Here is a 26,031-nt window from a genome sequence, read left to right on the forward strand (position 1 = left end):
AAAGGATCGGGCGTTGGTTCCCAGCCTTTGCCCAATCAAACTGCGCAGCAAGGTTGCCAACTGTACCCATCCTCTGCCCCAGCCCCAAGGAAGGAAGGCTCCATGTCAAACAACGAGTTTTCACTAGGCAAAGCCATGAGGTTGGGCTGCTTTGGCCAGTATTCACCCAGACACCTTTCTGTGACTCTTTTTGATGGTCAACCGCTTTTTAGTATGATTCTCCACGTATATGCTCCTCTACTATTGTGGCAGAACAAATTCAGGACAGCGATCTTGAATTTGAGATGACACTGACACTGTAACCAGGAAACAACTGTCCCCTCCTTATTGACAGCCTTCACTTCCAAGGCTGATTTTATGTCTTGCAGGAGCAGGGATGTTCGCATCCCCTTTGTTCTTAATGCCGAATTTAGTTGGTTCTCAGAAAATGGGACCCCACGTGAAGATCCACAGAGTCCCCATGAAAAAGTCGCAGAAGTGTTTTTAAATAAAACCATTTGCGATCCCATGTGTGGCTCAGATTTTGTTTCTACTTGTTAACTGCTCCTTTTGTTTCACATAGTACCTCTGGGGTTTACCATATGGCAGCTTACCCAGGAAAACCGTCCCAAGAGCCGAAGAAGCTTCTGCAGCCAATTTTGGCGTGCTGTATGACTTCAATGTAAGTTGTCTCCACTCAACTGTGTTGGTAAGGGAATGGGTTCTCCCTGACGTTATTTTATTTGGAGACCTCATGGTTTCAGCCTTTTTTTTTCTGTCAGGAAATATCTTATGCGTAATATCCATGTTTTCTGTTTAAAAAGGAAAAGAAGACACATATAGATACACGCGCATACAAATATGCATATATATCTATATATCTATATCTATATCTATCTATCTATATATATATGGGTAAGGTTTTACAAGATGATAATAGAATTAGCTGAAAATGAAGTATGAGAGTATGATAAAAGGGAAATGGAGACTACTGAATAAAGGTGAGCTCAGAGTTCAAAGATTTGAAGCAAATATTGAATCCCTGCCTTTGAAATAGAATAAAGGAAGAATTTGCAAACGTTTCTTTTTGGAAACCTCATTGGATCCTTGGAGAATTAGTTTATCCACTACATATTAAAATCTCCATTTTCTAAATATGTCCCTCTCCAGTTATACTTAATAGTAACTACTAAATAAAGGTAAGCATTATGTACCAACAAATATCAAATTCTAACTTTAAATAATATTAAGGTGACTCTTATACCAAATTGAGTACTGTCTCATATCATACTAAAATTAATGGAATTATATGATGGTTAGCCTTTAGTTTCTTATGTCTTTTACTTAGTGCTACGTTCTTGAATTTCATTTGTACATTCATATGCATCCATAGTTTTTTTTTCATTCCAAAGTAGTGTTGCATTGTATTGGCTCTATGTATTTTATTTATCCATCATCAATGGCTGGATATTTGCATTATCCTTCTTTTGGGTTATTTTAAAATTTTAATTTATTGTTATTACAAATGTGATCACAATCACATGAGTACATTTCCTTTCATCGGCTATCTTCCCTCTTCTCCCTCTCCCCCAGTCCCTCCCTCCCATTTCCACCCACAAATTATACAGTTTACGTTCATCACCATTTCCACTGCTGCACTTTTTCATCCTTTTTCCCTTGAGTTCTATGCTCACCCACCCAATCCTCCCAAACATATACGTGCAAATAGACCATATATAATATATGAAAACAGCTCCAGCCACAAAATAAAAGAAGAGATCTCTTTTTGTTGATTTTTGAACAACACATACACGTCTTTGTGTGTTTCTGTTTTGAATGAAGAACAGGAAGGGAATCACTGTATAAACATATGCTTAAGGGCTGGGTAACAAGTTTGACAAGAAATGTATGTGTTACCTCACTTATGCAGCCGTAGCCCCTCTGCATATCACCTTGACAATAAAAAATCAGTAATATTAAAAATATATGCTTAACTTTGCAAGAAATTACAATTTTTCAAGAGTGGATATACCAATGAATGCTTGTACAGAATTTAATACAAACACAGCAGTGTCTGAGAAAAGCAGCTTCTTTATATCTTCAACAGTTGGTATTTTTAGTTGTTTTTAGGTTTTTGGTTTTTTTTTAGTTGGAGATCATGCTTGCTAGGCTTTCATTCTACTACTTGAGCCACGACTCCAGCCCGGCTTTTTCCTGGTTATTCTGGAGATGGAATCTAGTGTACTCTTTTGTCCAGGCTGGCTTTGAACTGTGATCTCCAGATCAGAGACTCCTGAGTAGACAAGATTATAGGCATGAGCCTCCAGTGCCTGGCTGTTAGTCTGTTTAACTATAGCCTATCTTGTTGGAATCATAGTGTATCTTGTTGCCATTTTAACCTCCTGTTCCTTTCAAATGAGATACTGACAAATTATAGTTGTATATACTTATGGGGTATAAAGTTATGATTTTTAATATAATATGGAGTAAGTAAATCAATCTAGTTAATGTACTCATTACTCGACAACTGTGATGTGAACATTTGAGACTTACTCCTTAAAAGATACAGAAATGGCCAAATGTGGTGGCACATGCCTGTAGTCCCATCTATTTGGGAAGTGGAAGCAGGAAGATAAAGAATTCAAGGTTAGCAAGTGCTGGCAAAGCCAGTAAGATCCTATCTCAAAAACAACATAAAAAATCAGAAGGGTAGGCTCAGGCTCAGCACGTCATTCCCCAGCATGCCCCAGACAGTGGGGACCTCATCAAAGCACGTTATTAAAATTAACTGTATTCATCACATCATTGAATCAATATGGAAAATATAAAACCCTTCAAACTTATTCTTCCTATCTTACTGAGGCTTTGTATAATTGGTTTATCATCTCCGTTTTGCCTGCACATTTTAGCCTCTGGTAACTATTTCTGTTCTTTGTATTCATGATGAGATTACACACCTAAGAACAGGTTCATTTTCCTGTGTTACTTAGGAGTGAACTGTGAGTCACAGGCAGGACGTGTCCCCTCACAACTCTTTCATGGTTGAGTATTTTTTAACTGAAATTAAGCTTGTGTGTGTTCTCATATGTAAGGTGAAATTAATAATATCTAACACAAAGATCATTAAGGTACTCTATGAAAGGGCCTGTAGCATAGAACCTATGACACACAGTAAGTATTCCTTAAAAACAACAAGAACCTACAACTTGCCTGAAGGCAACCAACTATTTGGAAAGAGAATTGGGACGCTGGGCTGATTATAGCAGACAATGCCAGGTTTATAGATGGGACCAGGTAACGAATGCCTGTTTATGTGATATTTATGAACTAAATAATGAAAGCATTCTTGCTGTAATGAGGAGTCATTGAATAACTCAGGGAAATGGAGTGATGAGGTTAAGCTATTGCACACTGAATGTCATTATTCTTACAGTCTCCTATGGACACTTTAAGGAGTTTTATGTAACATATGTGTTTTGTGGTTTGAAGAAATTTGTCTCTGTTTTTTTATGCAAAGATTTTATGCTAAATATGTCCAGGAAAGAGCTTGATTGATGTTAGCGATGTTCTGTTTTCCATTTTTGTCAGATGAAGAAGGAATTCAGTCCATCTTAGAAGAAAAGAAATCAGGGATAGCATACTTTTTTGAGACTAGAGAATGGAATTAATGATAAAAAAGTAGTAGCTTAACATCTAGATCTCTGTTCTGTTTATATTATAATTTCATGCATATTCTAATCTACATGCAGAATTTGTAGATGGGGAAACTATAAGTTTGGTGGGATTTGACATTTCTCTCAGTTTGCATAGGTGGCAAATGATGGGTATGGGATTCTCATACTCGATCTGATTCTGAAGCGTTGAAGAAACCACCTCTATTTACAGCTTCTGCAAATCCCTGGAATAACTATAATTTGTACTGGGAACGCTCACAATGAGGTAACTGTGAGATGAGAAATGCCCTTACAGATCTTCCAACCTAGATAGATATGTCCCAGATAGACAGAGAAACTGAGTTTCAGAAGGAAGGTTAGGGTCTTTCAGTGGAAAAGCTCTTAATCTTTTTAGGTCTTCTATCCTATGAAAAAATCCTTTTAGAATTTCCAATAACTCCTCACAGACTGTCCTGGGTCACCAACTGACCCTGTTTAATTCATTATTTATGGCCAAAGGGAAAAGTGAAGCAGGTGGATCCTGTTTTCTCCTGTAGAATAGATTTGCAATTTCTAAGCCAACTTCTGAAACAGAGCGGCAGGCTGAGTGTTTCCTCCTACCTGATTTCTTACTTGATCTTCCAAACAATCACTTTATAGAAAATAGCAGACAGTAATATAAGTGCAGTATTGCATTTATTATGGCATGATGGGAGAAACCATTGTCAAAACATTAAGTTCCCTAAAAACTCACAGTGATGACTTCCAAAGACCCTGGGAACATCAGGAAAAAAAGGCCTGTGTCAGATGCAAGGATAACCGGTGTTTGATTTCCTTCAAGAACATTCTATCGATGTGAAGTTGAAGATGGGTAGAGAAAATAACTCTGCATTGATAGTACAGTAAAAAATAAATGAAAGGAACAAGTATGACCGTGGCCTCTTGTAGTAGAAGAGCCTATTGAAAGAGGAGAGAGTCAGAAAAGTGGGTGTATAGGTGTGAAGCTTGTGAGGTGCTAGAAACCTGTTGTTTCCGGTGGAAATCTTGGATCCTCCTTTTGAGCTCCAGGCAAACTCAGCTCTCCTTCACTTATGAATGAGATCAGATGTTATTCAAATTCTGTTTAACCCTAGACAGGTACCATTTGATATATCCAAGCCAGCCAGCCAGCTTTAGGACTCTTCCAAGTGACCCTCGGAAAAGCACTCTCCTTGAGAGCCTTGTGGTGTCTCTTCCTGTTCAGGAGAGAAATCTATTTTATTAAAACTGTCAGTGGCAGGGAGATGATCTAATACGGAGGCTGTGAATCAAATTGGCAGAAATGATGTCATTTGAATGAGTAGAATTAGCAGAATGAATCAAGTCAGTGTGTTAGTCAGATTTCTTCCCTGTAAGGAACTATCTGACATAATTAACTTTGTGAAAGAAGGCGTTATTTGGGCTCAGAGGTTTGTGGAGTCCAATCCAAGACTGTGTAGACCTGCTGCTTTGGGCCTCTGGTAACAGTGCCAGGCAAGGGGTTGGTAGTGGAGCAAACTGCTCACTTCACAGCCAGGAAGCAAAGGAGGAACAACAAAGAAACTGGGTCCCACAATCCCCTTCAAGAACACACCCCCAACCACCCAAGGGCTTCCCACCAGGAACCATCTTCTGAGTGCGTCACACCTCCCAGTCTAAAGACCAACCACTGAATACATGAGCCCTTAATAGATAGTGAAGAGCTGACAGTGGTAGTTAGGAAGAAGATGACGCCGATTGGCAGGATGGTTGGAGGCACAAAGACGATACAGGAATTATAAAGAGAAAGAGACTGTACAGTTCAAAGAGATAACAGGAGTATAGGTTTGAAATGTGAGCAAAGGGAAATGCATGTAGTGTTCAGTTTGAAGGCATTTTGCACTTTGCTCATGTATGTGCCAAGTGTGCGATGGTGAATTGACTTTGCTTTCTTTTCAATTGGTCATTATAGATGGAGGAAGTAAGAGAAACTTTAGAAGGGACAGGAAAGGAGAATTTACACCTATGGCTTGTTTTACTCCATTTCCCACATCTCTTTCTTTCTTCATATCCCCTCCTTGAAGCTTGTCCTCAAAGGATCTTGGTCAGAGATAGCATGAATGTAGATGAACAGAAGTTAAGTTTCTTATTTACTCAGAATGGATAAATCTTTAAATCCTGGTCTTCCAAAGTAAGACTGTGTACTCTGGAACATAACTCAGCTTTCTTAAGTTCCTTCATCTCTTACTGTAGTGGCTACATTTAGAGGAGACATTTTTGGAATCTGTGCATAGAATAATATGCTTTATTTTAAGAGTTGCTTAATTGCTCAACACTCGGGGATTCCTTTTTCAACAGGAGCTTGTTTCAGATTTCTTGAGAAATGGACACCACCACGTTGCATGTATCAGTGTGTGCCAATGAGAAATTAAGACTGTTTGCTAACTTACCCCTGATAGGGGATTTCTGATCTCTGAACACTGGCTTACATGAGCATCTCAAACCTATTAAATGATATTGTAGATTATGAGCACATGGCACCAAAACATGAGTCTAATACCTCTACTGTGATAGATTGCTACCTTCCCAAACATTTGGAAGTAATTCAGTCAAGAATTTATTCCGTGTGTTAGCACCTTATGCCTTCAATTGCTTGTAAATTATGCTTGACATGGATGACACACTGAAATGTCTGAAATAGAATATATGCTCCTCATATGAGACTGAACATTTCAGAACTTAATGTTCTCTGGTGCGTTTTCCCTAAGTCAGTGTTTACTGGTGTGCTTTCTCCATCAGACTCCCACTTAAGTAGATAATAGTCAGTGTAGTCAATATAGGCTGCATCTAGGTGACCATACAGCTTTTGTTTCAAGTATGAAACTTCTCTGTGTGACTTTACAAAACAAGGAGGTAGTTAATGATCTCAGAATTCTAACAAAACCATCCAAGAAAACTTCCTAATATGATACTTTTAATTGCTACTTTGTAGCAATTTTGTGTGTGTGTATGTGTTATGCATGTGTGTGCGCACATGTTCATGTGCATTGGTGGGGCTAGAACCTAGGGCTTGTATATGTCAGACAACTAAACCACATTGCAGCTCATGAGTACGTTTTCTTTGTGATATAAAATCACCACAGCAGCTTGTTTTTATAGGACTGATGTTGACTAAGTTTGTGAGTTTTAGCCAATTAGATCATAGGAAAACACTGGCGTTTTTCTAGTTTTACTGTCTCTCAGACCCTTTTTGATGCTTTGACTCATTCGACCTGAGTATAAGATTACTATTGTCATGTTGCTGTCTTGAATGACTTAACACTGGTTTATTAAAATGGGTGAATACAGAACAGGAGAATAGAAAAGTGTGGCTTAGAAGACAATCTGAAGGCATTTACTTTAACCAAGGACTGCTAATGATCACCAGAAGCAATGTCTTTCTCCATTCAGTCATTCTGCAAGCACAAATTGAATGCAGGATACTGGGAGTATCACGACAGCTAACATATTCCCTATGCACAGAGATGTTATGACATAACATCCTTGTTTTAGGCACATTGAGGCATAATGAGAGGAGGCAGACAGAGTTGAGATTTACTGGAGTTCAGTTTATCAGAGTGTTGAGAGGACCCAGTAACAATAACTCTTTCCCATCTGAGCTCAGAGCAATTTGTCTGAAAAGGAGAGGCAGATCAAACATCCCACAACCATTACCAAAAGAGACCAAACAAGAGGACCCTTAGCCAAATGGGCTTGCTTTTATATAACTCTAAATTAATCCAGTTTACATTGATCACAGCTTATTTTCAAGAAGTTGCTTTTGAGAGGTAGCAGCCTCATAAATCCCCCATTTATCAAGTGGAGAAATCACTGTAGTCATCTCCCTGGTGTTTGAGGGGAAGGAAAGATAGATGATGGTTGAATGGTGATTCATTTAGTGAAACTCTGGGGATGTGAAAGAATTACCGAGAAAAAGGAATAAGCATTCATATCTCCAGAAACAGCTAGTTAGGTCTGATTGAGAGGGTCTGTAGAGGCTTCAAGGTCGTATCATTTAATTTATTTATGGAACCCGGGGTTTCATGGTATTATACCACTTGAATCACAATGCTAGACTCTTTTTCTTTGCTTTTGAAATAGGGTTTTTTTCCCCACTACCTCAGTTTGGGCTGTCTTTGAACTTTCTATACTGCTACCTCCAGTATGCCTACCTTCGTGGAAATAGATTAGACTAAATTGTTGTACAACCTCACACACATAGAAGGATCTAGTCAGGGAGGATAATTTCATCATTCCAAGAGTCAGATTTTTCCCATTGGAAGCAGAGAGATAGGAGGATTTTGAAGCAGGTTAGAAGCATAGTCTGATCCATTCTTTAGAAGACCACTGTGTGATGCACAGTCTTATTGGGCTACTATGTAATGAGGTTGGGAGTCTTGTAAATTGTAGCCTGTGGAGGCCTGTGAATAGTAGTAATTCAGACATTTCTTAATGTCTTAATGAGGGGGGGCATAGGAACTTGGGGATTCATTAAGCAATTGGGTATGGATTGTGGGTGAAATTGAGACAATGATGCTAATGCCTGGGTTTTTGGATGGGGGTAACTTGGGTTGTGTTGGGAGGGCTATACCCCAAGAAAAGAAGGAAACAGGCTTGGGGCAGCTCTTTAAATCTGCTGAGTATATACTTTCTGTACAACTTCCAAGTGACATGAGGTACCATGGGCGTCCAATCAAGGGTCTGGAATTTTCCACTTTGGATATTAGGTACCTGCTATGACACAACAGAAAAGGCAAGGGGAAACAAAGGCAGAGGCAACAATGCTTGATAAGAAGTGTACTCATTACCTCGCCCATGTGATCGAAACCCCTCTGTACGGTGTTTCAACAATAAAAAATTAAAAAGAAAAGAAAATGCAACTGCACAATTATTATAGAACAAAAATGGAAGGGAACTGAGCTATGGGATTCAGACAGATTTGGGTTTAAACATCCTGCCAGCACACTTACCTGTGAGGTTTTTTAGACAACCACCCTGTGGTGGAAAATGATGGGACTGATGCTCACCTATCAGGCTGTCATAAAAATAAATGGGATTGTCTATATAAATGATTAGCATCATGTCTGGCTCTCAGTAGATGTTTAATAAATGTCTGCTCTGGATACTTAATCTCACCAACACATTAATTTGTTGGAGGGACAACAAATAGGAACAAGATCTTGATGGTGATGCTACGAGATGGCAGGAAGCTTCCAGCAGCTGTGTGCCCTTTATGAAGATAGAAAGAAAGACATAGAAAGAGACAGCTAGTAGAAGAACTGGTAAGGCCCAGCCCAGCTACCTCTTTGTAACCTCCTCATTCCATGTGACATGTTTTAGGGGTCTAGATCTAAGTAAAGAGAAAGGAAAACTCAGATGTGAACGAAGCAGTAGGCAAAAGCCTGCTGGGTCTGTTTGGAGAGGAGGATGTGGTTGAGTGTCAGCTTGCAGCCGATTGGGGCCAGCCCTGGTTGCTGTTCTTGTGACATCAGTGTTGATTTGTGATCATTCCTTGCTTTTCTCCCCAGTTCCACTTTATTAGCTATTCAGTGAAATCATCCCTCTTTTACCCACACCTGGAACTCGTTTCCATATGAAGGTATTGCTAACAATTTTGAGATAAGTAGAAGTGTACCCTGATTCACTTTTCCCTCACATACTTTTAAGAAGTATGCTTTGTAAATGCTGCTTCCCTTTCCCACCAGTTAAAACTGTATAACTTGTTTTCCCCCAAATTAATGGTCCAGTAGATTTTTGAGTGATGAAACTCATTCACCTTCCAGAGACAGGATTTGCTGACCCAGTGATTATTTCTTTATAATCTTAAGAGACCCTGAAGAGATGGTATTCGACTGTACTTTCAGGTGACAAATACTTATGAATAGATATTTTACCTGCAAAACTCCTCGGCACCTCTGTAATCCAGCCTCCCATTCTGTCTACGTAGAATATTTGGCAAATATTAATGTATGTTCTTCATATATGCTAGTTACATAAATAGGAGTTGATTCATAGTGACCCCATAATCAAAGCATTACCTTTCTTATGAAAATGTGTCAGGGACTCTGTCCTAGACCTACTGCAGCTTCTCAACAGAATCAGTACACATTTGTTCTAGCATAGAATCTCAGCATTGGGCTGGAATTTTCTGTGCTCATTTGACCCTTGGCTCCAGCTTTGGCTTCTGTCACAGATTTGGGGGTGTGGGAGTGCTCCCACAGAGAAAGCAGGACGCACTGACATGGAAACTGAATAGAACACTGGCTGGGCTACGACTCATTTCTATTTTAGTCACTCCCAGATGTCCACTGCAGAGTTTTCAGAGATGTTTGGGGAGCCACATGCCCACTGGGTGGAAAGGAGGGGTATCCTCCTGGCTTCTAAGAGTTACGTATTTCAAGCCTAAGATGCGTCTGATAAGGGTATGTTCAAACGATGTTTGTTAATAATACCTCTGCCATTTACACATTTCTTCCTATGTAGAGCAACTAGGCAAGCGGAGCAAAAGCTTGGTATAGAATCAGGATGCCCTCCGCCCCCACCGTGGTGTGGTGTAATATTTATGAAGTGCCAACCACTGAACATATGTTGACTGGTACACACACCAGATGAGCCAGAGGCTTGGTAGCTATTGTGCTCACCTAACAAGCTTACCAGCTGCTAGTTATATATCTACATTTCCCTCTCATGTCATCTTCAAGGTGGCTTTTGATCCCAATTCTGAAGTTATCAATTAGGAAAAAATGCTAGACTATCACATTTACGGATATAGAGAAGAAGTTCTCTCTTTAATAAGATGTCTAGGGTTCTTTCTTTCTAAGAGGTTCTGCCACCTTTAGGACTAATCCAAGGGCACAGATCCAAGCCCACGCATGCGTGGTGGTATGATCCTTCCTTCCTCCTTCCTTCCCTCCCCCCCCTCTCTCTTTTGGTCAGTCATGGGCCTGGGCTCTGGGCCTGGGCATTGTCCCTGAGCTTTTCAGCTCAAGTCTAGCACTCTACCACTTTGAGCCACAGCTCCACTTCTGGTTTTCTGGTGGTTAATTAGAGATAAGAGTCTTACAGACTTTCCTGCCCAGGCTGGCCTTGAACCGTGATCCTCAGATCTCAGCCTCCTCAGTAGCTAGGATTACAGGTGTGAGCCATGGCCTCCGGTTTCTCCTTCTCTCTGTTTCTTTTTTTCTTTCCTCTTCTTTCTGTTTTTCTTTCTTTCTGGGGGGATATATGGCCGTAGCATGATACAAATCTTGGGAGACAAAAACAGCCCAGGAGAAGGAATATAGCAAAGTTCTTAACTACCTGGCATTGAAGTTGGGTCGAATTCATATTCCAACTGTCATTTACTGGCTGTGTGAACTTGGAGGAGTTCCCTAACCTCTCTGAGGCTCAGTTTATGTGTAAAATAGGTATAGGGATAGTAACTATTGCGGTTTATGATACCTCCTCTATTGTCCAGCCAGGTTTTGAGCTAACCAGAGAACAGACAAAGAGTAACGCCAGGTGCTAGTGGCTCACACCTGTAATCCTAGCTAGTCTGGAGGCTGAGATCTGAAGATTGAGATTCTAAGCCAGCCTGAATAGGAAACGGTGAGATTCTTATCTCCAATTAAGAACCAAAAAGCTGGAGTTCAAGTGGTAGAGAGCTAGCCTCAAGCATAAAATCTTAAGGACAGTGCCCAGGCCCTGAGGTCTAATCCCAGGACAGACACAAACAAACAAACCACAAAGACATCAGCAAACAAAGTGTAAGTTGGGTGGAGTTCGACGTGTCATCTCTGTAACCGTATAAGGAGGCATTGAAGAATGTGGCAGCACTTTATGGACAAAGTAGGCCTTGCATCTAGACCTTTCTGCCAGCACAGACTTCCTTTTGCAGGGATAGAGGACACAGTGTGTTATCCGGAGCAGGAAAGGAGCTTTCTACTCCATCACTTACTGCCCTTCTATTCCCTTGGTTTCTACTCCTCAGGGTCAGAGTGAAGCAGGCCAGAACTACTGACAGAGTTACTTTTATGGATCTCCGGCACGTGGAACAGAGCACCCAGAGAGGGGAAGTGTTTACTCCTCACAGTGGCAACTTCCTCAGGCTCCCAAGGGAATCCTGGGAGCGGCAGGAAGGCACTCAACACATGCTCAGTCATTCACAACATATATTGATTGCTACTATCAAGCTCTCATTGATGCTGAGTGTCAGGACTGTGAGGGAAGGCTCAGTGGCAAAGAAAACAGAGGAACTTGGAAACCATCATTCCACGGGGGAAAATAAACAGGCTATCATTGCCCCAAGCTAGAGTAACAAGTGAGAAGATTCTGGACAGAATAGAAAGAGATTGGATTTAACACAGTTGAGGGCAAGGCCTGAACTAGATTAGTATGAAACAGGAAGATGAAATGGAAGTCAGCACTTAGAAGTCCTAAAGATTTCTGGTCTTGATAAATCCGTGTCTATTTTTTTTTTAAATTTTTGACACACGATTAGCCCATTTGCTCTACAATTGAGATTTTATTTATTTTTTTTGCTAATGGTTTACCTGCAAGTGTTCATCAGGATTGCATATGTCAGGGTTCTCCAGAAATGGATAGCCAAAAACTAATATACAGACAGACTTTCAATTGCTTATTTAGATTTATGATATATAAATCTTTGTATATTATATATAATTGACAGTACTTATAAATAATGGATTTATTACATACAGGAGGAAATTCATTTTAGGCAATCAACTCACATTTATGGAGGCAAAGTCCTTTGCTTCCTGAATGCTAGAACACCATGCTAGCCAATAGAGTAATTAAGTCTTACACCAATGGCCTGAGAACCAAGGGACTGATGGCGTGGAAGCCAGTCTAAGAGCAGGAGGAGAAGAGCTGAGCCTGCCGGGCTGAAGCAGTATGACAGGATACAAAAGAGAAAATTCTTCCTTCTATTATGCATTGCCCTCAGTCCCCAGATGGCTTGATCAAGGCCCAATGCACTGGGCTGGACAATCTGCTTTACTGAGTTCATTGACTCAAAGATTAAGCTAATCTCATCCAGAAACTCCCTCCCAGAGGCACCCCAAAACTATTTGATCTGCCCTCCTCAGGGTCCACGCTGGATGACACACAAGATTAACCATCCCATAATGGCCTTCTTTTATTTTTCTGAAACTAAAAAAAATACAGGCCTGTGTAGAGCAGGAAAGTTCAGCGCTATTTACTTACAACCCTCTCATCTCATCCCAGCCCTAATTAAACCCACGAGGTCCTGGGAGATTTTCTGCTGATTTTATTTCCCACTCGTTCTTCCGGTATTAAAAACATTGCCGCAAATTTGGAAGCGATCGTTTTTTTTTTCTTTCCATCTCCATTAACCTCTGATTTGAGTTAGATAGGATCTTTGTTTAAGGCTATTTTCTCAATTACCCGGCATCATTCTCTCCCCAGGAATTTGGCATCTGACTCATTTCTCCCTCTTCCTTTCCACACTTCCTGTCTCCCCACTTCTTTTTGCATTATGGGATTGTAAGTCCCACAACTAAGCAGTTAGTAAAGATGCTAAAGGCAACAGTTAAGTTCTGTAAGGTTCTAGTTTGAGTCATCTGATCTTAAGAGAATCTCTCAAATTGGCAAGTTATTGTCTTCTCATTTTATGAAGCACAATAATATGAAACGATTGTCAGAGAGAAATCAGAGAGGAGATGGAAGCGGCTGTATGGTAATGTGGACACCATGTGTTAATATTGATGAGTGAAAAACAGAGGGTATGTGTGTGTGAGAGGTAAACACCATAGAAGAGGAAACAACGAAATATGCTGGTATTATCTGTATGAACAGGAGTTTCTCGGGAGGCTTTGGGAAATGGTAACTCTTGGCAAGTAATGTTTAGGAAAGAAAACACAATATATCAATGGACATGCTTATTAGAGAAAATGCTGTTATAGTCTTTAGGAATGGAAGATCCAATGTCATCTCATCTGGTTGTCTTTGTACTGGTCCTGGGGCTTGAACTCAGGGCTTGGGCTCTGTTCCTGAGCTTTTATGTTTAAAGCTAGTTGCTTCACCAAAGAAGCCGCTGCTCTACTCCTAGATTTTTGGTGATCAGTTGGAGTTAAGAGTTGCATAGACTTTCTGATGCAGATCCTCAGATCTCAGCCTCCAGTATGCTCCTGAGTACTTAGCATTTCTAATAAATTGGAGTTGAGACACAACCTCTGTGTTGAAGGAGGACTGCTCTTTTATCTTTAATATCATTTTATTGTGATTATGAAGGTGTTATCTGGAGGGTTTACTATTTCATAAGTCAAGTAATGAGTACATTACTTCTTTTGGACAATGTTACCCCTTCTTTCTCTTTCTCCCACTTTGTAGAATTGCTTTAATTATGGCTCAGTTGATTGGAAAAGGGAACCTGCTACATCATTTTTCTGACACGAATTTCCTCCCTGACCGTATTAAGCAGCTTTCAACACTGTAAAGCGAATGCGACCATGAACTCTGTTTTGATGTTTAAATCAATGGGTTTGTCACGGTGGAGCAAGCCTGGGCTTGGTTTAAAATGTTGTCTACTTACAAGTCACTGAATTTCATGTAAACCAAGAAGCTGTGACAGCCGAAACCTTCACAGTGTGGAACAAAAACTAGGGCTGCTGTCAGACAGGTGACCCCATATTTGAAAAGAAATGTCATCTTGTTCTTCCTCTCCAGGCTCTCTTGTCCTTTGAGTTTCTCTTTGCGGTATCTGCTAAGTGGTTTTATTGTTGGATTTTAGGGTTTGGCACAATATTCCATCCTCTTTTATGGCTACTATGACAATAAACGAACGATCGGATGGCTGAACTTCAGACTTCCCCTGTCTTATTTCCTGGTGGGGATCATGTGCATCGGATACAGCTTTCTGGTTGTCCTCAAAGCGTAAGTTTTACGTGTCTCTTGGGAAATACACAGTGATTCCTGGAATCAAAGGGGGAGCTTATTTGAGAACTGGATATAAGTTTGTTCTTATGTCACGTCTAGTGTTTGCACAGTCTTGGAGAGATGAAATGTAGTTTTAATATCAGTACAAATGCTGGACAGTAATATTCTCCAAAGCAAAAGGGTTGAAGAAGAACCCAGACCTTTGAGTCACCTTTGGGGGCTTAGGATGATGGTGCCTATCTTGTATTTTAAGAACTGCACATTTTTGCAAAGGGCCTTTTTGTATTCAAGGTATCAATCAAGGGTGCCAAGACAAGGGAGAAGCTCCCCACCTCTTGCATGCAAAAAACCTTGTGAAGCAGCATCAGCTCAGTAGGCAGAATGCATTCTCTGTTAATTTCTTTTAAAGCCAGTATATAATCACTCATCCACAAACAAAACTTTAGCTTTTTAAGTTGACAAAAATGAACAAGACCCCGTGAGATTATTGAAATCAACTATATAATCATAGTTTGTCATGGGAAAGGATTTATTGGAGTAGAGGAAAGAATTTCACTGGGACATTGATTACATAAAGACACTGCCAAAACCTACCACAGTTATTTGGGACTATAAAAGAAAACCATTTTTCAGTTAATTTTCTGAACCAGATGAGGAGAAGAGCTGTAATATCTCAATTAAGGGCCCTGTTCTTTTGGCTGTGCATACAGTCATGATACCATGAACTCTGTTTTGATGTTTAAACCAAACATTTTGCCTCCGTGTGGGCATATTTTCTGTCTTAGAGCCTAAGAAGGGTTAAGATATCCACTTAGGCAAAGCAGGGGTGCTCTGGGACATGTCTTGCATTCTATCTTTACCTCATTTGCTTGCTCATTCAAAGAAAAATGTCAGATTTCATTTCAAGAATCTTTTCAGGACTTGAAAAAAGTCTTCATTAAGAACACATATCCAAAATATTCTTAACTGGTCCAAATGTAATCAGAAATCTAAGATACAAAATATCTTGTTCATCTGATAAAGAACAACCAAACTGTAAAAAACAAAGTCTACACTATTTTCTGGTCTTTGGACCATTTTTTTTGACTGGAATAAAAAAATGAGATGCACCATTTCTATGGCTGGGTTATGTATCATGTGTCATTTCTGTGTTACTCTTTTAGTGTTCATGGACTTTAGAATGTGTTTGCACATCTAATTACTGTACTCAGCTGTGTGTGTGTGTGTGTGTGTGTGTGTTTGTGTGTGTGTGTGTGAGACACACGCACACAGAGAGAGAGAGAGAGAGAGAGAGAGAGAGAAAGAGAGAGGGAGAGAGAGAGAGAGGATGAGAATGGAATCTAATACCTCCTGAATGTGAAGCCATAGGCAAGCCATCACTGAGCTGTGCCAGATAGTGTTTTTAATGATCACTAATGAACCACTGTTCTGTCTTCTGCTTTCCTCTCCTCTCCCCTTCTCTCCTCTCCCACCTTCCTCTCTCCTTCTTTTCCTCCTTGTCTCCCCTTCTTCCCCCCTCTCCTCTCTTCCTTTCCTTCTCCTCCTCCTCTTTTTCCTGCTCTTTCTTTCTCTATCTCTGTCTCTCTGCCTCTGCCTCTGTCTCTATCTCTGTTTCTCTCTCTGGTGGAACTAGTCTGAACTAGGGCTTTGTACCTCTTAGCAGGTGCTCTCCTTTATGAACTATGTCCCTAACCCTTTTGTACTTTTTGGCCAGGATGGCCTCAGACCATAATCTTCCTACCTATGCTTCTTGTACACCTGGGGTTATAGGCATACCATACCACACCATAACACCTGGCTTGTTCTTGGAGATAATGTCTCACTGACTTTCTACCTGACTGTCCTCTAACCAGCAGAGGGAATTTTGCAACACCCCTCAGGGGGTTATTTATGATACATGAATTGAAGTTTGTGGGGATATTGTTAGCCTATTCTAAAAATGTTAATATTCTTAGAGCATAGAGTCAGGGTGGTGGTACACTCTTCCTGGGTTTAATTCCCAGAGCTGCACAAAAGAAGATCACCACAAACGAGTATGCGGTTGTGCATTCATAGATACATTAATAAATTTGTGCTTAATACAGTTTCCTCTCGGATAAACTTAACATATCCCGAGCAAGATGGTACAAGACAAGACAAATATAGGATTTAAAAATTTCTTGTAACCATATAAAAATATAAACAAGGTTGAATATCATGCCCTTAGCATGATATTCAAAAATAATATCTTCCAAAAATAATACCTTCTCAAGATGCAATCATTATAAAATCATTATTGATTATTTTTCAGAGCTGAGGCTCAAACTCAGGAACTTGCACTTGCTAGGCAAGTGCTTCTCCACTGACCTAAATCCCTAATCTCTATTAATGAAATTTTATATTTTTTTTGGGGGGGGGAGAGAATAAAGTCATTGTAACCTGATGTGTATTACTCTATGCACTTTATTTTTCAGTACTGAGGTTTGAACCCATGGCTTTGAATTTGTAGGCACACCTAGCTACTAGTCATATTTTTGGGACTCAGTAAACACATGCTGCTGGTGAGGATTACAAAGGTGAGACAACTGTAGATGTGGTATCGGCCTCTTCAGTCCCACCCACAAATAAACTATCTTTTGTCTGATTAACCAATCAGAGCTCCTCATTGATCTAAGTCCAATATTTTTACTCTTCAGGGATATTTTCACAGAAGATGACAATGTTAGATATCGCAAATGGCAAATTTTAGAACCTATAATAGTTTATGGAATAGCATGCCTCCCCTTCAAAATGAAAAAAGAATCACCAACAACAGAATACACTTAATGTTTAGGGTAGAAAAGCAGTGAGGTAGGAAAACATGAAATCACCACAGTCCATTTCTGAATCCACAGTGATCAACTGTAGTCTGAGGATCTTTCTTCATGGGAACATGAACTAGGAATAGTGGTTTGTAAAGTGAGGGGATTCTGTGAAAACCCATCACAGCGTCCGTCTGAGTAACAATAGCACAGCAATCATGTATGCTATGTCTCAGGTAAAAGCTATTTATGATATTTTTACTTATTTAGTGGAGTTTTTCCAAGTGGTGTTTTTGTGTACAACTCAAGCAGCTTTATTCATTCATTAAATAACTATATATGGAGAACCTCTGATAGGAATTCTAGGTAGCTCCTAGTATCTGGGAATTTAACAGCGAATGAAATTAAAAAGTCTTTCTTCTTATGGTTCTCAGCTAGGAAACAGACTACAAAGATTGACCAGTAGTTTTAACCAATGTACTATGCCTCTATATTTTTGTGTTATTCTTTGCCTGTTTTTTTTTCTGTGAAGAAATCAGCACATGATAATTTGTATCATCCATTCAACGATTTGCTCTGTGTGTGTGTGTGTGTGTGTGTGTGTGTGTGTGTGTTTATGTCTTATTCTGTCAGATTCTAAAGAGTTTCTTTTCTTACCTTCCTCAGAATTCTCTTCTTTTTCCTAACTTCTCTTAAAGGCTATCTGAAAGTATCAGAGTTGATTTAGGATTTTAAAGAGGAATTTATTTGATTTATTCAAAATGTCCATGCACCATAAGAACATATATATACATATACATATATATATACATGTATATACATATATATATATATATATATTTATAAACTTCCATGCATCATAAAATAACCAGATGATGCCAGCGTGTAAATAACAGGGTAGACTTGAAGTTCAGGGCAAAAAAGTTCAATATAGAAATGTTAGGTAATAGCATAAATTACCTTCCCTGACAGCTCTGTCAAAGTAAATGATATATTGAGATTATTTTCATAGATAAAGCAGTTCAGAACTATAACCCCTTTGAAAAAGGAAAAACATGATATGTGGGTACATTTGTGCTCTTTTAGATAAGAAGTAGAGCTGTACGTGGAAGACTTTGTGTCTGGTCCAAACCTCCATAAAAACGTGTGTGAGCAGCTTTATCTTTGCCATCCTCCTTTGTTATTTTCAGTATTTTATCTTTTTTCATGTGATTTTCATATGTCAGAGAGTTCGAGTTTGCCTCTAGCTAAGGCTCCTTCTGTCAGAGGTTATCTTCAGCTATAAAACGCTGTAATAGAGATCCATTAATCACTTATCTGCCAAGTGGGCATTTCTATTTGGGGCTCTGCCCTTTGCACAGTGACAATGCCATGTTTATCAAATAAACAATTTTCTCCCTCGGTTCATGATAAGGACTAGCTGGTTCTGATCCTTTCGAAACTCCAAAAAAAAAAAAAAAAAAAAAAAAAGAGAGACATGTATGTAGTTTAGCATTCCTCATTGACGTCCTAGTTTGGATGTGGAATAAAGGTGGAGAGCCTGAGATGTTGATGTGTCTGCCTGGTTATTGCTAGATAAGATCCAGGAAATGACTTTATAACTTGGAGACTCAACCTGCTCAGGTGTAAGAAAGAGAAAATGAGTAACTGCCTGATCACTTGCTAAGCTTTGATGAGAACAAGTATGAAAATTTGTGACATTAACCTTTTCAAGGGGTAACATAGGAGACGGATGAAAGGAATAATTGTGTTGAGGTATTTCTCAGAACCTATTAGGCTGTATAGAATATATGAACTTTGGCAGTGCGTGTCTGTACTCCCAATGCTAGGGAAGTGAAGGTAGGAAGCTCAGAAGTTCCAGGACCACCTGGGCTTCCTAGTAAGGAAACAAACATCTCAAAATGAACAAATAAATTTCAAAAGAATATATAAGCATCCATACAAAGTATGGCTAAAGGTACAGGGATTTAGATATTCTTGGAGAGGGCTGTTAACCTACAGTGTTAGTTTTATGTTACTGCTCTTCTTCCTCCTTTTGGTCTCAGGTCACTATTAAAAAAAAAGAACACATATGGAATCATTTCATAATAGGTGCATTGTAAAATTTAATTTACAGTGAGAGAGGAAAAAAAGATGTGCAGTATGTTGAATTTCGAACCATTGAAATAAATCTATAATGAATGCACTATAATATATAAAAGCAAAAAATTAAATTCGTATTTGAATATATGTAACCAATTTGCATTAGGATTGCACACAAGTCTTTCTGAGCCTGGCTTATGTCTCTTAACATGGTGTTCTCTAATCCCACCCACTTTTCTATAAACAGTTAAACAGAATAATTTCATATTTCTGTATAATTGAGCCCAACTCACAGACAAATATTGCATGTTTTCCAGCCTATGAGGAATCTAGACCTAAAAAACGATAATGTGACATGGTTTTAAAAGGGTAATTGTTTAGAGGAGGAATTAATAGATGAGAGGAAGGCAAAAAAGAAGATACCAGGCCGGGTACTAGTGGCTCATGCCTGTAATCCTAGCTACTCAGGAAGCTGAGATCTGAGGATTGAAATTGGACGCCAGCCCAGGCAGGAACGTACATGAGACTTTCATTCTCCAACAAAATACTCAAGGAGAAGAAGAAGAAATAGGAGGGGGAGCAGGAGGAGAAGGAGGAGAAGGAGAAGGAGGAGGAAGAGGAGAAGGAAGAGGAGGAGGAGGAAGAAGAAGAAGGAGGAGGAGGAAGAGGAGGAGGAAGAAGAAGAAACTGAAAGTAGAGCTGTGTCTCAAGTGGTAGAACACTAGCCTTGAGCAAAAAAGCTCAGTGACAGCTTTCATGCCCTGCATTTTAGCTCCAGGACAAGTATACACACACACACACACACACACACACACACACACACACACACACACACACACACACACACACACACACACACGATGATACTAAGAGGTGAATACTTTAGAAGCACATTAAATATAGTATGAAAATGGCATAAAGGTAATCTTGTAATCAAAACTGCTTCAAATGAAGAGGAGAGAGAGGAGGGATAGGAAAGACTAATACAGATTATGCGCCTGTGAACAAGGGTTAACTCCCTGTCTTGACAGGATGACCAAAAACATTGGTGACGACGGAGGTGGCGATGACAATACTTTCAACTTCAGCTGGAAGGTCTTCTGCAGCTGGGACTACCTCATAGGCAACCCCGAAACAGCTGACAACAAATTCAATTCCATCACGATGAACTTTAAGGTAAAGAGACAAAGCTCGGGAGTCTGTTCCTTGTTTTCTAAAGAGTAACCTTGGAGGTACTGCATGTGCGCTACCTGGCAAAGGATTTGACAGTTAGAAATGGGTGAACTCACGTGTCTGCCTTCTGGCTCTGATGACGACCTGGAAATATCCAGCGTGTCCTTTTCACCGCTACATTTGGTTTTAAAAGTGTTGTTCGGTTAAAACAGGAGACCACCAGTAATCAGAATAAGATAAAGTTGAATAATAGAAGAAGGATCCTTACGAATTATCTACAAGCACACCCTGAGCTCATCATATAAAATGATTATAAAGCTTTATTATACAGCGTTACATACATACATGGTGGAGGGTGTCTTTTATTTTTATTCATTTATTTTTCATTATCTTTGAGTAGCTGTGCAGAAAGGTTTCATTTCAACATGTCAGCTTCTGAGCACAAGGCATCTTGACCAATGTCACCTCTTCCCCAAATATCCCATCCTCACCCATCTCCTCAGACACCCTAGTACCATTCCGCACGTGCACATTGAAGATGAGAACAGCTCTCATCCTTCCTTTCTTTCTTCCTCTCCCACTCCCCCGTTGATCCTCTCCTTGAAAACACGATTATTTTTAAGAATGCAGATTGTCCCATTTCAGTGTTCATTTTGTTTGCCAGCATCTTTGCTTCTTTCTCTTCTTTGCCAGGGCTGATGGGTAATATTGCCTTGGGGTTTGAATATTAAATTTAGTGTAAATGTTTAGTTCTAACACTGCGGAGTTCACAGTACTCTCCCTAACTAAAGTTGTTGTTGTTGTTGTTGTTTTTAATTCTGCTTTACCGGGTACAGGAAGCTATCACAGAAGAAAGAGCCGCCCAAGTAGAAGAAAACGTCCATCTGATCAGATTCCTGAGATTTCTGGCTAACTTCTTTGTGTTTCTGACACTCGGTGCCAGTGGCTACCTCATCTTTTGGGCCGTGAAACGATCCCAGGAATTTGCACAGCAAGATCCTGACACCCTGGGGTGGTGGGAGAAAAATGAAGTTCGTCTCTGCATGCTTTTTACGTGCTTCGAACCTGACATGGGCTATTGGGAGGGCTGTGTGTCGAAGGCGAAACTCTAGATGAGGCTGTGCTATCTACCCTCCATCCTGTTTCTGTGGCTAACCCTGCTTGATGCACATTTCCTGTCTCCTAATCTGTACTGTCTTTCACTTTTGGATGTGATGGAAGATTAGACTCCAAATAGATATTAGAAAGGATGGAGTGCCAGCACTATTTTACAGATGGGATGAGACTGAGCAGCAATCGGGTTTAGAGTCACAGTGTTAGGAGGCCAACTATATTTCCAGGAAGCCATGTTGTTTTCTCCAAAGATCTTGGATCTGCCACTGAAAGATTAATTCTTCAACAGCTACTTTCCTGCCCTTGGTTCCTATATTCATTTCACTGGAAGCATTCACACTGCTTGCCAACTATGGGCAAGTCTGGGTTTTCATTTGTTTCTTCTTTGCTTGGGAAGTTGAACAGCACGCCCTTGTCTCTTTCTCCCCAAAGCTGACAATTGTTCTATAATGTTAGTCAGTAAGAGGGCCAGCTCTTTGTCAAGTGATCCCTCAGGCTCCGCCCATTGATTGTGTCACCATAAGAGGTGAGAGGCAGAAATTTAGAATCTGGACTCCATTGGTCATGAGTTCCTGCTAGGACATGGCCTCTCTCTTAACGTGTTCTAGTATACAATGGAACATGATTTTGAATTTGAGCATATTTAAAGTCTATGCAGATTCAGGTTCAGTTTGTGATAAGCATAGAGTTCCCACAAGGAAACATCTGCAGAGCTTCGTGGAAATTGTTAAAATTAAACATTAAGAATAATCTCCATGAATGTAGAATATGTTAGCAAAGTCTCAGAGAAGCAATGCTATAGGCTACATATGGAAAAGCTCCAAATTGAAAAAAAAAATCTAGGTATTTATATGCAGCAATAGAAATGAGGAACCATACATTTAAGAGACTATAACATCCGATGTGTAATGGAAAGTAAGTCAGGAAGAAGGAGGATTTAAAAATATTGTTATTATAAAGGTAATGTACATCAGGTACTGAGTACTTTTCTTTTTGGACAGTGTCACCCCTTCCCTCGCTCTCTCCCAGTTTTTCCCTCCCAGTCCCACCCACAAGTTGTAGAGTTCATCTCCCATGTAGTGTCCAGTGGGTACCATTGCTGCATTTGTTCACCCTTTGTCCAGAAGATGGATTTTTTTGGGGGGGGTCTGGTCGTGGGCCTGAACTCTGGGCTTGGGCGCTGTCCCTCAGCTCTTCAGCTCAAAGCTAGCACTCTTACCACTTGAGCCACAGTACCACTTCTGGCTTTTTTCCCCTGCTTATGTGGTGCTGAGGAATCGAACCCAGGGCCTCATGCATGCAAGGCAAGCGCTCTACCGCTGAGCCACCTTCCCAGCCCAAGAAGATGGATTTTTTTTAACTTGAACTCAAAGCATTTACCAAGCTTGCTTTCAACATTCTCTCTTATAATTGTAATATTATTCATAGGGAAGTTTATTAGGGAGCTTTGGTCCTTAGTTTATATTGATACTATTTTAGGATAAATGAGCCTTGTTGATGGATGCATGTGATTATCATTAAAAGGGTCATCCTTTACAGGAACTTGTCGAACGTCGAATTTAGAAACCCCTGAATCCTAGAGGCAAACTTAGAAAATAATGGGGACTCATGAACAATTTTATAAATCTAATGAAACAAAATTTAAATTTGCCTTATGCTCAATTGCACAGCATCTGCTGTTTTGTGTGTGTGTGTGTGTGTGTGTGTGTGAGGCTAAAATTATTTCAAGCCGATTTAATATTATGCCAGGATGAGTTTTATATCTTGTTGACCATAATGATAGGATGCTTTTAATAAAAAGTAATAGCAATTACTTTCTAAGGATAGTCTGGTAGATATAATCTTTCCAAGTATAAATACTCAGGGAAAAGAATGGAAAATGTTCAGTTGTGACAATTTGAGCCAAAAACTTGGAGAAAACACAGAGTTACCTGAAAGCTTTTTTTCTTCATTATAAAACTAGCCTATGTTCTGTGGTGTTTTTTTAATCTTATCTAGTATAATAATACAATAAAAAGATGCCCAATAGTGGAATACACATACATATACATATACATATACATATATATATTCTCTTTTTGTTACTCTCTCTCTCTCTCTCTCTCTCTCTCTCTCTCTCTCTCTCTCTCAAAAGTTGAATTCCCTAAGTTTCAATATCTAGTCCTAAGGCAATTTTAAAGAGTTTGTCCATTGTAGCTGATTAAACGAATTCATGTGCTGGTGTTTGATAAGTTAGTATTCCCAGTTTGGACCTTCTTCATAAGCAGATCATTTTCTATTTGTTTTCACTCACCATGAAGCACATCATCATATCACAATCAGTTACCATGGAGAACAAGATGTGTTCCCTGGGAAGAAAGCGATGTAAATTTTATCCCTCACTATAGAAGGAGACAAATCATTTTTACTGGCGCATATGCAATCTCATACACATATACATCTTGTGAATGTGAGTGGAATATGGTCTTTATTGCTTTATTGAGATTAAATTCTAAAAGTCTTTTTCCATTGCATAAAAGATCATAGGAACCTAGTGGAAAAGCCCCCCAAATTCTGAGGAAAACCATAGTAATTTCTAAAATCTCGTTAACCTGGTTCATTCCCTGTGTTTCCTGGTAGATGAACATGGTTATGTCTCTCCTGGGAATGTTCTGTCCAACGCTGTTTGACTTATTTGCTGAACTGGAAGATTATCATCCTCTCATTGCTCTGAAATGGCTTCTGGGACGCATTTTCGCTCTTCTTTTAGGCAACTTGTATGTTTTTATTCTTGCTCTGATGGATGAGATTAACAACAAGGTGAGTCTTTGTCTGGAATGTCCTTGCCACCAGTGAATGACTTAGTCTTGAGATTGCTAGAACTGCCTTTGGAAATTGTCTTGTCTGATTTCTTCTCCCACCTCTGCTTTGTAGATTGAAGAAGAGAAGCATGTGAAGGCCAATATCACACTGTGGGAGGCCAACATGATCAAGGCCTACAACGCATCCCTCTCAGGGAATACCACCGGGCCTCCCTTTTACGTGCATCCTGCAGATGTACCACGAGGACCCTGCTGGGAAACAATGGTGGGACAGGTAATTTTATGAAGACAGAATATGCCATCAGCAGGTGGGAATAAAAGAGCAGGTTGTTTATGAATGAAACAGCTCAGTTTTATTGAGTACCCTGCATTTTCTATCTCTGCATTTCATATACATTAATTCATGCAATCCTCATACTCATTCCCTGAAACAAATATATATATATATATTTATTTATATATATTGTATACAATACAGTGTTTTATTTGCATATAATATCAGTATTCTTGTCTACCTTTATGTGTGTGTGTGTGTGTGTGTGTGTGTGATACATTAAAAGGACAATTGCTTGAAATGGTCTGAAGAAATTTGTACTCTCTGCTTATTTTCTAATAACGCACCTATATTTAGGTACAGCTTTAAGCTAATATTTCAAAGAAATTCTATTTAGTGTTACTTGCTTGCCAAAAACATCAAAATAAAAGTTGTTTCTTGGGGGAACATATACGAATACTAGAATTAGTAGTAATCATAATTACTGAATAAAATAGTGATTTTTCCCTGAAGCCGTAGAGGAAATTGAGTCTTAGAGGGAATATTGTTTTAATTTATTTGTTTTCATGACAATTATGTAAATTCCTTTAATCTAAGAGTAGTGTGTTTTACTAGAGAAAAGGAATAACATTTCATATAGCTTGTTTTCTAATCAGGGGAAAACAAACCAAATCAAATAAAACCAACAAAGACTCATTTTGGGTCCTCTTATTTTTGTATAGATTCAGATTTTATTTTGAGAAGTGTGTTGTTTTAACTCATTCTATTAACATTTGTAATGTGCATTTATTTAGTAAATTGACTTTAGTTTTTCTTTGGGAACAGAGAATTTTGAATTTATCATAGTGCTTCTGTTAGACAACCATTTAGATTCAGCGGTAACGCAACCTCTTTGGGAAATTATTAGCATAACGTCTTGCTGTGTACTTACTAAGATCATTTCAACAAATATTGATATTATGTCTAACTTAATCTCATGTTCACTGGGTTAAGGCCAATTAGTTGTGATTTCAATTATGAGAAAAAATTAAATAAATAGATGTGATACTGAACATACATGATTAAAGACTGAGTACAAAATGTATGCTACAATGAAAAGCTTTGATTTTACTTTTAAAAATTTCCCAAACTGTGTCACATCCTGTTTACTTATTGAGGAACTAATTTTTCAGGCATGTATATTTCATATATGTTTATAGAAACCGATAAATAATAAATGAAATAAAATATGTGTTTGTGTGTGT

At 39.3% G+C, this 26,031-nt stretch overlaps 1 protein-coding gene across 1 annotated transcript in view; it reads left to right on the forward strand.

Moving 5' to 3' along the window:
- Positions 1 to 26,031, forward strand: part of Tmc1 (transmembrane channel like 1) — a 121,927-nt gene that overhangs the window by 63,375 nt on the left and 32,521 nt on the right. Inside the window, exons 9-14 of the mRNA XM_070035435.1 lie at positions 563 to 661; positions 14,419 to 14,561; positions 20,458 to 20,602; positions 21,436 to 21,630; positions 24,332 to 24,511; positions 24,626 to 24,787. Of these exons, the coding sequence (XP_069891536.1) occupies positions 563 to 661; positions 14,419 to 14,561; positions 20,458 to 20,602; positions 21,436 to 21,630; positions 24,332 to 24,511; positions 24,626 to 24,787 (924 nt within the window). The remainder of the gene's footprint in view (positions 1 to 562; positions 662 to 14,418; positions 14,562 to 20,457; positions 20,603 to 21,435; positions 21,631 to 24,331; positions 24,512 to 24,625; positions 24,788 to 26,031) is intronic.

This window comes from Dipodomys merriami, unplaced genomic scaffold (genome assembly GCF_024711535.1).
Source record: "Dipodomys merriami isolate MVZ:Mamm:240054 unplaced genomic scaffold, mDipMer1.0.p SCAF_26, whole genome shotgun sequence".
Taxonomy (NCBI): domain Eukaryota; kingdom Metazoa; phylum Chordata; class Mammalia; order Rodentia; family Heteromyidae; genus Dipodomys; species Dipodomys merriami.